The 12,911-nt window shown below is 41.6% G+C and overlaps 1 protein-coding gene across 4 annotated transcripts in view; it reads left to right on the top strand.

The window, feature by feature from the left end:
* RIC1 (RIC1 partner of RAB6A GEF complex) overlaps nt 1–12,911 on the top strand; it is an 88,490-nt gene that overhangs the window by 33,318 nt on the left and 42,261 nt on the right. For 2 of the 4 annotated variants that reach the window (XM_075278767.1, XM_075278782.1), the window contains exons 4-6: nt 6,112–6,219; nt 6,328–6,470; nt 11,094–11,224. In XM_075278767.1, coding sequence (XP_075134868.1) covers nt 6,112–6,219; nt 6,328–6,470; nt 11,094–11,224 — 382 coding nt within the window. The remainder of the gene's footprint in view (nt 1–6,111; nt 6,220–6,327; nt 6,471–11,093; nt 11,225–12,911) is intronic. The other 2 variants (XM_075278774.1, XM_075278788.1) reach the window with 2 other exon arrangements.

Genomic DNA, 12,911 nt, shown 5'->3' on the forward strand with positions numbered 1-12,911 from the left:
ACAGTGTGCTGAATTCAGTGCACTGTTGGCTTTCTAGTGGTATATAAAACCGCACTTTCATGAGGACATGAAAGTTCCTCTTCAAATTTGCTGACATAATGGACTATATATAGGACATGTTCCCTCCTTCAGTTTGCTGCTTTACAATCAAAATTTGGCCTTCCCTGGGCTAGTACATTTTCCTTTATACAGATTTCCCATTTAACCTTCACTGTTTGCGAGGGGGGCTAGTGCTCCTGAATCTACACTATTTGAAAAGTTGCATAAATCAGAAATTTCTACTGCTATCGGGTTTTGTCAATCCCTATACCAGTCACTCTGCCTAAACACAGCTAGATGATGAAATGGAATATGTGACGGCCCTATAATGAGTGGGGTATTTGCAGGCTGTATGGGCTCCGTGGGACATATTTCAGACCCACCATGATTTTTGATTTACTGGCTCCCCCTACGTGTTATGTTCCCCTCCTTTTCCCTGTGGTTCCTGTCTTGTGTGTCTTCCCCCCCCCACCCCCACCCAATTGCAATTGGAAAAAAACCCAAAACTGTGCCCTCTCCTTTCAACTGTACTGCTGGAGATAGCTGAAGTCTACCAAAGCTCCTGAGGTAGGAAAGCCCTTTTAATACCCCTAAATGGCTTTCCTATGTATTGTTAAGATGTGTGTTTCTTGAGTACAATCTTCTTGATTTTGCAGAAATATGGCAGCAAGTAGTTTAATCTGGCTTGCATTACAAAGAAGTTTGCTCTGTCTGTACATGTCTTTCCTCCTGATGGTCTCATCTGCAGATTTTAATGGCAAGAATATTTTATGTCTGCGCTTAATAGGCTTCAACAGTTTTCTTCACATTCCTTTAGGCATTTTATCAGTTATGTTCATTATTATCATCTTTGTATGCCTAAGGTTTTTTTTTTTCTTTCTCCAGTAGTGTCTCATATGTAGGGCACAAGTTGGGACAGGAGAAGTGAACATGTTCTTAGACTCCATTTTCTGGCTTTGACAATACTTGCTGTTCTCAGGAGTACATTTATGTATATAGGTCTAAAATTATCCTTGCTGGCTGTTATTACTTTGCCTGGGTTCCTGAAAATGTTTTAGTCTGCCCTTTCTTGTTTGTGACTTTAAAGCTACAATTCAGTATTTTTTTTTCCTCTATCATTATGTAACTCTACCCCCCCCCCCCCAATAAATATACTAATTCATCTGGTATTGCCTCATTTGGTTATTGCTCTATATTTGGTATATGTGATCGTACTCTAGCCTGCATTTCTGTGCTCTCCAAAAGTCCCAATATAATTTACTGAATGATGAAAATGTATTGGGTCTTCCACTATACACCGCAGGGCCCAATATCAGTTAAAAAAAGAAATGGCTGTTTAGCTTCCGCATCTGTATTAGGGCTAGTTCACACGTAGGCAAAGGGGCGGATTTTGACAGCGGATTTCGCTTCAAAATCCGCCCCTTTACAATGGCGGTCTATGTAGACCACCGGGCTTTTTTTTTCCACTAGCGGCGGGCTGCCGCTAGCGGAAAAAAGAGGAAAAAAGAAACGACATTCCCTTTCTTCAGGCAGAAGCTGCGCGGCTTCCGCCCCCGGCAGCTCCCTCCTATGTCGGCTCATTCATTATATATATATATATATATATATATATATATATATATATATATATATGTCTGACATTGTCTTGGAGCAGTACAGTATATTTTTGCATGTCATCTGTGCTGTGATGACAAGCAGGGGCTGACTTTCCTATTTGCTTGTCATATAGTAGCAAACAGTGTGTCAGTGTTTCCCTTGACAATGTTAGTGTGTGAACTCTTTTTCCACTTTGTGCTGCTGGTGCATTTCAGATAAGTGGAGCTGGAGCGCAGCTGCTGCTGATGTGGCAGTGCCGGGCGAACATTCCTCCCTGCCTCTGCTGGCAACACGTATTTGTTGTTTAAAGGTCATAGCAATTCAGTCTGAAGAAATACAAGGGGAAATTTGTTAAGTTTACAGGCTGGCTGCTCAGCACTTTACCATAAAGACCTAGTGGAGGAAAAGCTCAGAGCAGGCTGGTTTAGCATGTTTAGTCTACCTGCCACAGTTTCCTTTTAAGTAAATTGACTCCTCCTATCACTACACAAAATATCATACAATATGTATGATGCAACGCGGCATTGGCACAAAATTCTAAACCCTAAAATAAATAAATGCATTTTATTTATATAAGGTCAGCCTATTCCACAGCACTTTACAAAATGGAAGGTTCAAGTACAGACAAAATATTAGCGTAATAAGTCAATTCATACAATGGGACTGAGGGCCCTGCTCACATGAGTTTACAATCAATGAGATAGAGGGGGTGAGACAAGAGGTAGCAGGGGTCACAGAGAAGATAGCATTGCTTATACAGTGGTCCAGACATTTTTTGTGATAGAGGTTATTTTCATTATATAATACACACACACACACACACACACACACACACACACACACACACACACACACACACACACACACTTGTATGAGCCGTCACCAGTGTCATTTAAAGTGTAATTAGTGCCTGGACATATAAAGTTATTTTCTGATATGGCATCATATCCTGTTGGGTAATGCGCGACCGTGAACAGAGGAGGGTTTGATTTAGGAATTCTAACTGCAGAAAGGTTTACATTAGGAATTGGGATAGTCCTGTCTGAAAAGATGTTAGATCTTTAGTTTGTGCTTGAAGTTGTAGAAATTGGGAGTTAATCTGATTGTCCAGGATAGATCATTCCAGAGAAGTGGTGCAACTCAATAGAAGTCTTGGACATGGGAGTGGGAGTTTCTGATAATGGAGGATGTTAGTCTTGGGTTATTGAGTGAACGGACAGCAGGGGTTGGACTTATAGACAGAGATATAGGAGGAATTCTAGGGAGGTCCAGTATTATGGAGAGTCTTGTGAACGAGGGTGATAAGTTGTATCTTGTATTGAATAGGCAGCCAATGTAGCGACTTGCACAGACCGGAGGCATCGCTACAGCATCTAGACTGATAGATGAACCTGGCCGCTTCATTCAGAATAGATTGTAGAGGGGAGAGTTTAGTAAGGGGAAGACCGATTAGTAAGGAGTTACAGTAGTCAAGGCGAGAGTGAGTCAGGGTGACAATTAAAGCCTTTAATGTATCTGGGGTAAGCAAAGGGCGGATTCTGGAGATGTTTTTGAAGTGGAGATGGCATGAGCGTGTGAGTGATTGGATATGGGGAGGTCGGAGTCAAACACAACCCTTAGACAGCGTGTTGGTAGGCAAAACATTGGTCCTGGTTCTGATTCCACAGCCTTGGAAAAATTGATCAGCAAAGCATTGGAAGCGTACTAAAGGATAATGCCACATTACCTCTACCTCCCCTAATATAGCAAATGAAGTGCAAGTGTTAGCACCCATCTTATCACACAGTTAGTTCAGAAGTACAGCAATAAGTACCAGATACTATTTGTCATTTGTTCTATTTAAAAATTACTTTGGCTTTTTCAATGTGCAGTGTTATGTACTGCTCTAAAGCTGACAATGAGCTGAATTTGGTGCACTGTCTGTGTTCCCAATATGTGCCCCGCTGCTGTTAATTTTAGCACCAATATCTCCCCACTGTCTGAAGGGCTGGCCTTACAGCCTGGTGTCATTGCTGGGCTTTGAGGAATGCCCCCTGACAGTACAAGGCTTTTTTTCCTCACAGCCCGGCGATGATGCTATGCTGTAAAACCAGTCCTTCTGAAAGAAGAGAGAAATTGTTGTCAAAATTAACGGCACCGATATCGCAAGCACTGTGGCACATACCTGGAAAGTGCACTGTCTGCTTTCTAGCGGTATATAAAACCTCACATTGATGAGAACATGAAAGGTCCTCTTTAAAGAGGACCTTTCATGTCCTCAAGCACATGCAGTATTATCAGTGGTGAACCCTAGCCTCTCTGCAACCTGAGTCAGACGATCAAAAGACGCTCCCCTTCCCCTGGTATTGAGGCGGGGTGTGTGTGTGTTTATCTTTTTATTGTCCACCTCAGACAGCGGAGAGGTTGGGGATGCTAGCGGTAACATTACAATAAATACAATGTAATAATAATTTGTGCAGTAATACTCACAGGAGGCGTCTTCCCACATTTCCCGTCTCTTCCCTTTGCACCACCATGATCACTTCTTGCAACTGTGAATTTTCTGCTGGTGGAAAAGTCCGCTAGTGGAAAAACAAGCTAGCAGAACCCATTGAAATCAATGGGAGGCTTTTTTTCAGTGTGGAAAATTCCACACCATTTTCCTCCGTGTGAATGGACCCTGAAGGAAAATATAGGCCTATAGGCAACGACAATGAGGTGAATTTACTACTGACTACTCCAGTAAAACATAGATTTTGTGCAAAAAAAAAAAAAAAGTGCCACACTTTTATGCAAGTGATTTAAAGGGGTGTAGGACAGTGATATTGAGTAATGTGGGCTGGACATGCCCTTTAATGGCTGCAAGGACAGAGTTCCACTGATGTGAGCTAGAGCCCTCTTTCAAAGAGGACCTTTCATCACTTGGGACACATGCGGTTTTATATACCACTAGAAAGTCGACAGTGCGCTGAATTCAGCGCATTGTCGGCTTTCCCGATCTGTGCCCCAGGTGAAGAGCTATCTGTGCCGGTACCGTAGCTCTTCACAGTCAGAAGGGCGTTCCTGACAGTAGCGCCTATAGCTCTGTACTGTGAGAGCGGTGAGGAACGCCTCCTCCGTCTCCTCAGTACTCATCCGTAGATGAATACTGGGGAGGCGTTCCTCCCCACTCACACTGTACAGCGCTATAGATGCTGCTGTGAGGAAGCGTGTTCCTGACTGACTGTCAGGAACGCCCTTCTGACTGTGAAGAGCTACGGTATCTGCACTGATACTCTTCACCTGGGGCACAGATCAGGAAATAGCGGTATATAAAACCGCATGTGCCCCAAGTGATGAAAGGTCCTCTCTAAAGGTTATGGCGCAAGCAGTTAATCAGATTGGGTGAGGTTGATTGTGTGTAAGAGTCCGGTACCTTTGTAGATAAAGGTTTATAAGAGTTTTCCTGTATTTGTACGTGCCTTTATAAGCCATGGGAATCTTTAAGAATATTTGCAACCTCCTCATTGTAAGTGAACGCCTTCAGTTCTTGGTCAATTTAATGTCTATCTAGATTTGAGTGGTGTGTGTGTGTGTATGTATATGTATGTGTGTATAGGTATATATATATGTGTGTGTGTGTGTGTGTGTGTGTGTGTGTGTATATATATATATATATATATATATATATATATATATATATATATATATAATATAGCAGAGATCGGTATCTATTAATGATATCATCTGTGAGATGGTGTGGAAATATATTTTCACAAGAATGCTTCCAAATCTATATGGTTGCCATATATTGTATGGGTTCCTGTTTCTCATGGAGGGGTGGGAGGGGGGGTGGGGGGGGCTCTTTACATCAGTATTAGAGTTTGCACATGATAAGTGGATACTCCATTGCAGATTTTGCACTGGAGCTTAGATCAGCAATATCTGATCACTGGCGGTCCATCTCCAAGCCCTGATCATCTGTATGAAGGGCTGCAGTCTCTTCATTACAGTGCCATACATTCTGTAGTGGCTATGCATGGTACTACAAGTCGCTCGTCCCTTTTACTTGAATGGGATGGAGTTGCTTCATAATGTATGGCACTGTCTAGTCACAATAAGGATGCTGCAGTGCTCACCAAAGAAGGCTGAAATTGACAGGCAATCCTAGGACGAGGTCATCAATATTAAAATCCCAGAAAATCCATTTAAATCGTTTTCCTATCTGACTTTCAGATCTGTATTTGGTGCAGACACGACGGTACATTAAGTGCCTGTCTTCTTGATAGAAGTGAAACAAGTGACAGTGGAGAGCATGTAATGGAGTGTGACTGAAATCTCAATCTGCCGAAAATGAACAATGAGGGTTCCTTGAGAAAAGTCTGAAATTGATATAGATATTATATTGGATACAGAAAAGTAACTGAATTGCTGAAATTTGGAAGATTGCATTAATGTAATCCAGAACATACTCTTCATGAGCTAGTATATCTATTGTATATATTTTTATTTTAATAGAGGAAGCTCTCATGCGAAGACGATACCTCATTACAAGGAGGAACAATGTGCTCCTGCATTAAATTTGGAGACCAAGAAGGTTCTGGATTTACAGGCTCCAATCACAAGGTATGTGTAAAGGGCTTGCAAAATACCATATTGAATTTATATTTAACCACATTTTATAGACTGAGGTGTATTTTGTATATTTTCCATCGTTATGATTTCTCTTTCTAGCATCCAGTCCATGATGGATGACCTTCTAGTGGCCACAGAGGATTGTTTGCTTCACCTCATTCACTGGGAAGGCATGACAAACGGAAGGAAAGCAATCAACTTGGCTACCATTCCTTTTTCAGTTGACTTGCAGCCATCCAGAGGTACTGTAACCGCCTTAGTTTTTATGACCTTCTAAAAGGAACTTTTTGCATGAAAAATACTCCTTAGTGCGTTAGTATTACATAGAGCTGGGGAAGCTGAGCCGATTGATATTCAGGTTTGTGTTAATACTAGTGATTCAGTAACCTGTTATTTATCCCTTGAGATCTCTGCTGAGCTATAACATACTGCCAAAAGATAGGACTGCAATTTACATGTGACAGATTCTTTATAAAAAATTGCATACAGAAAATGATGTTTTATGTAAAAGGAATCTTATAACAGTAACTTCAAGCACTGCACACCTTTTCCCATCCCTGCACCCTTCACCTGACTGTCGATTATACTGTTATTCTTCTATGTATATTGCACACTTACATGTAGTTCTTAATTCTTTGTTTCTGATCAGACACCATCTTGAATTTTACTGAATATTTCTAGTTCTCTGTACTGTACTGTCAATCCCATTACACCTTGTGAGACCATGAGTAAACAGTCAGGAGTGATCTATGCTATTCTCTTTATCATTATAGCTGTCTTTAGGGCCATTCACGTCATGTTCTGTGGATGGAAACTGAAGGCCATCTGTTTACATAGAGGTAATGTTAAATAAAAAAAATGGACAAAGCAAACAAATCCATTTTTAGTTAATTGTCATTGACTCTATGTAAAGGTATGATTCTCAGTTTTCATCTGCTTTCATCCACTATTTATTTATTTATTTATTTACATCACTTTTTGTAGCTGCAAAACTAATCCTCAAAACATGTGAACGGCCCCCTACAGCTGTCTAATCTTGTGTGATAGGAGTTTGTCCTTCTGGTGGAGAAACTATTTGGTGCAGCTCATACAGTTTCATCACATAGTAAGGTTTGATCCCTGATATGGTGAACCCTCTTGGGGCATAAAAGGGCATTTCTCTAAGGGCATCACCATAAGATATAATGCAACTAATGTGAAATGATCCCATGAATATTCAGATAGAAGGACATTACTGACTGACGCTAGGTTCACACCTGCGTTTAGGGTCTCCGTTCTGTGGTTTCCGTCTTCTGCATGCCAGAAGACGGAAACCACAGACCGGGTCCGGCCGTGAGCGGCGGTGAGCTTTTTATGCTTTCTGCCGCGAAACCGTTTTTTTTAAATCCGGACACAGAGTACTGCATGTCCGACTCTGTGTCCGGATTATAAAACCCGGCTTCGCGGCAGAGAGCATAAAACGCTCACCGCCGCTCACGACCGGACAGCTTTCTCACTCATTCAAATGAATGGGTGAGAGAGACTCCTGCAGGTTTCCGTATCCTGCTCTGTTTTATGCAGGAAACGGAAACCTGCAGAACGGACACCTGGGCGCAGATGTGAACGAGCCCTAAGGAATATATTTTCGGGGGGAGAATTGGTGCATAAAAATGAAAAATAAATAAATTTGTGCCGGAGTGTGTTTTTTTTTTTTTTTTTTTTTTTTTTTTTAAGGGCCAGGGTACATGACCGTATGCGTGGTTGTTGGTGTTTTTTTTTTATGTCTAACTCTGTTAATACTAAACTGGCCTGAAGTCCTCCTCATAATAGCTAAATGTTAATCATGAATTTACCGAGACCAGTTTGAAGACAGCAATAATGTGCTGTATGGCCTGGTCTGCACTGCAACCAAGTGTGTGTGTTCCCTTGCCATGAACCTCCCATCTGCCCTCTGTTCCTGTAGTAATAATAGCACAATTACTTGTAGAGTGTGGCAAACTTAACTCTATGTAGTTTTGCCATGGTGCTGACCGAGATCGAAACAGGAAAATATTGTATGACAACTGCTTTACCACCCTGGCAAGAGAAGTCTTTGATGGCTTAGACAGGAAGAGTTAGGTGCAGTAGAACCTGGGCGTCATAGCCAATTTTAGCCAAGTTTTCTTCAAGTCTGACTTGCATAGTATAGTATTCTTATAGCTCATCTTTTATGCGTATCTTAATAGTAGGCTTTGTTACAGGAAAGACTTTCATGTACTGTGATCCCTTCAATGGAAAACAAGATTTTTGGTTGCTTTTAGTTTTAGCAGCTTTCACTGTATTTTCCTTGGTAATACCATTGTATAATAGGAGATCAAGCAGGCGAAAACTGTTGTTACAATATACACTCACCGGCCACTTTATTAGGTACACCATGCTAGTAACGGGTTGGACCCCCTTTTGCCTTCAGAACTGCCTCAATTCTTCGTGGCATAGATTCAACAAGGTGCTGGAAGCATTCCTCAGAGATTTTGGTCCATATTGACATGATGGCATCACACAGTTGCCGCAGATTTGTCGGCTGCACATCCATGATGCGAATCTCCCGTTCCACCACATCCCAAAGATGCTCTATTGGATTGAGATCTGGTGACTGTGGAGGCCATTGGAGTACAGTGAACTCATTGTCATGTTCAAGAAACCAGTCTGAGATGATTCCAGCTTTATGACATGGCGCATTATCCTGCTGAAAGTAGCCATCAGATGTTGGGTACATTGTGGTCATAAAGGGATGGACATGGTCAGCAACAATACTCAGGTAGGCTTTGGCGTTGCAACGATGCTCAATTGGTACCAAGGGGCCCAAAGAGTGCCAAGAAAATATTCCCCACACCATGACACCACCACCACCAGCCTGAACCGTTGATACAAGGCAGGATGGATCCATGCTTTCATGTTGTTGACGCCAAATTCTGATCCTACCATCCGAATGTCGCAGCAGAAATCGAGACTCATCAGACCAGGCAACGTTTTTCCAATCTTCAATTGTCCAATTTCGATGAGCTTGTGCAAATTGTAGCCTCAGTTTCCTGTTCTTAGCTGAAAGGAGTGGCACCCGGTGTGGTCTTCTGCTGCTGTAGCCCATCTGCCTCAAAGTTCAACGTACTGTGCGTTCAGAGATGCTCTTCTGGCTACCTTGGTTGTAACGGGTGGCTGTTTGAGTCACTGTTGCCTTTCTATCAGCTCGAACCAGTCTGGCCATTCTCCTCTGACCTCTGGCATCAACAACGCATTTCCGCCCACAGAACTGCCGCTCACTGGATGTTTTTTCTTTTTCGGACCATTCTCTGTAAACCCTAGAGATGGTTGTGCGTGAAAATCCCAGTAGATCAGCAGTTTCTGAAATACTCAGACCAGCCCTTCTGGCACCAACAACCATGCCACGTTCAAAGGCACTCAAATCACCTTTCTTCCCCATACTGATGCTCGGTTTGAACTGCAGGAGATTGTCTTGACCATGTCTACATGCCTAAATGCACTGAGTTGCTGCCATGTGATTGGCTGATTAGAAATTAAGTGTTAACGAGCAGTTGGACAGGTGTACCTAATAAAGTGGCCGGTGAGTGTATAATCTAAGGCAAAGTAAAAATACATGTCCATTATTGGGTTAAATTAGTATAAAGCCTGGAACTTAAACCATACTTGGGGGAAAGGGGAGTGGGAATAGAAATATAGCGATAGCCATGACACTTCAGCCGGTATGAAGTTGCTGTCTTTGTGTGCATTTTGGCTTGTTAATGTAAAATTATGAAATGTTAAAAATGCCCATTTTGTCACGGTGACAAAATATGCAGTAAGTGCACCTGTAAGAGGGCTTGAAATATTGCAAAGAATGGGAAAAGAAAGGATTCACGATTGAAGTTACTGAATGTTGCATCCATCTGTTGACATGGTGCTATAGAAATGAATTTGTTGGTGTCTGAAAATTAAACTTTAGCATATTATTATGGGAGTGTATTGGCAGCACTTACTTTATACTTCTCATTCCGTTTGAAATTAGTCTTTGCTTTGGTTCAAAAACTCAGCAAAACGTGCAGATTTTTTTGTAATGTGTAGCCACAGGAAAGGTCATCAGTATGTGATCCCTGGTACCCCACACAGATCAGCTGTTCCAGCATTCTCCAGGCACCGAAAGCTGCTGCAGAGCTTCTCTGGTTACTTGCATAGGAGCAGCCTGCACACACTCCCTATCCACTGCAGCAGATTCCATCACCTGGTGACTGCTGGATGTGCTGACTATAGTGCAGGGTCCGGTTGTCCAACTCCCACAGATCATATAGTGTATAAATATTCCTTTCATAACCGTAAATCCCAGACTCACGTTACAAAGGATTTTGTTGCAGATTTTGCTATGGCGTGTTTGTGGTTTCAAGACCATTCTTGGCTGGTTTTAAAATGATTTAGTCCCAATGTGTAATTTGTAGAGGTCGAAGCGGGTGCTTCAGTAAACACAGCCATAGCCTGAAGACTCCAAATTAAATGCAGATTTTTTTTTTTTTTTTTTTAATCAACTGCAAGGTTGCATCTTGTCACAAAAATGGTATGCTTACTATATCGCTAATAGCCCCTACAACAGCTTTTACTGTAACTGGTTTAGTGGTTTTGCCTGTGGTCTTTGCACATAGGGACTTGTCAATCTTTTTTGGGGGTGGCTCTCGGTTGTAAACAAATGTAAAAAAATAGGTGCTCCGGCAAACACTGCTATGTCTGGGGTGTTCCAAATTTGCATACAGATTAAAATATTTCTTGGCAGCAAGATTGCACTTTGACATGAAAATGACCACTAGCGGCTCCTACAACAGCATATCAGCTTCTGCTATGTCTCACTGTGTGTTTTTTCTCCCCAGCAGGATCATTCTTAGATTTTGAAGGTGTCCACATCCGGGACATGGAACACTGTGTAACTCTTGATGGATTTGCAGTTGTCTTTAATGATGGTCGCATTGGATTCATCACACCAGTGTCAAGTACAGCAGATGTAAGTACCTGTTAGGATCTGAACTCAAATGAACTCATCAGTTGTGCCACAAATCCAAACTGTTGTTCCATTTGACACGTGGCGCACATTTATCAATACTGCCAAATCACATTCGTAGTTTTAGACAGATTTCTGAATCTGTTGTACTGACCGTCATAAATTTGGAATATTTCTAGACATGCGAAACTTCAGACTCGTATGCCATCTGCCTACAAGTGTTGAGCTTCAACATGAGACAAATATTTGGCACAAAACAAGTAGATAAAATAACCTGAACTTGCACGCTATAATGAGCAAATGTTTGGCACACACATCAAAAACTCTAAAATTTTTGGTGCAATATAAGCAGACACAAATAATATCTTGCTTACCAAGGAGATAAATATATGGCGCACAAAGTAAATTGCCAGTTTGTGGGTTTGTGTGTTTGGATGTTTGTTCCTCAATCATGCAAAACCCGCTCGACCGATTTGGCTGAAAGTTTCCACAAACATAGTTAATACACCCGATTGCGCAATAGGCTACTTTTTGTCACAATAGCGCACATACGTTTGTGCCAGGACCCCCACAAAACCCAAACTCACACCACCATCTCTGCAATCTCACACACTTTGGACCATAGCAAGCCACAAAATTCATGTTGCCCTCTACAGCCTCGCCCCTAACCCCACACAATCACATATACTTTACCACTTTGCCCCTCACCTTAACGATACTCCAGGAGGTTCTCTTTAACGCTCCGGAGCAGCCATGTTTCCCCCACCGCTCTGACAATCCGCGACACCGCCCACCCATGTCAATATCCCTAGGCGGTCTAATAAATGCAAATAAAAAAAGTTTAAAAAAAAGTTAAAAAAATATAAAAAAAAATAAAAAGGATTAAAAATTCAAATCACCCCCCCTTTCCCTAGAACACATATAAAAATAGTTAAAAACTGTGAAACACATACATGTTAGGTATCCCCGCGTCCGAAATCGCCCGCTCTACAAAGCTATACAAATATTTTTCCTGTTCGGTAAACGCCGTAGCGGGAAAAATGGTCAAAAGTGCCAAACCGCCGTTTTTTCACTGTTTTGATTCTGATAAAAATTTGAATAAAAAGTGATCAAAGCAATAACATTTCCCGAAAATGGTAGAACTACAAAGTACACCCCATCCCGCTAAAAAAGATGCCCTATACATCCCCGTACATGCACGAATAAAAAAGTTACGGCTGTCGGAATATGGCGACTTTTCAAAAAAAAATTTTTTAACACAGTTTTGGATTTTTTTAAGGGGTCAAAATGTAAATACAACCATATAAATTTGGTATCCCCGGCATTGTAACGAAACACAGAATACAGGGGACATGTCATTTTGGTTGCACAGTGAACGCCGTAAAACCAAAGCCCGTAAGAAAGTCGCAGCAATGCATTTTTTCTTCAAATCCACCTCGTTCTGAATTTTTTCCCTGCTTCCCAGTACATTATATAGAATAAATAATGGTGGCATCATGAAGAAAAATTTGCCCCAGGAAAAATTAAGACCTCATATGGCTCTGGGAGCGGAGAAATAAAAAAGTTATGGGGTTTAGAAGGAGGGGAGTCAAAAACGAAAAACGAAAATCAAAAAATGCCATCGACGGGAAAGGGTTAACTTCAAATACTTCTGTCCCAAAGTCACTATGTAAAGTTTCTCACAACACCA

Source organism: Leptodactylus fuscus, chromosome 1 (genome assembly GCF_031893055.1).
Source record: "Leptodactylus fuscus isolate aLepFus1 chromosome 1, aLepFus1.hap2, whole genome shotgun sequence".
Lineage (NCBI taxonomy): Eukaryota > Metazoa > Chordata > Amphibia > Anura > Leptodactylidae > Leptodactylus > Leptodactylus fuscus.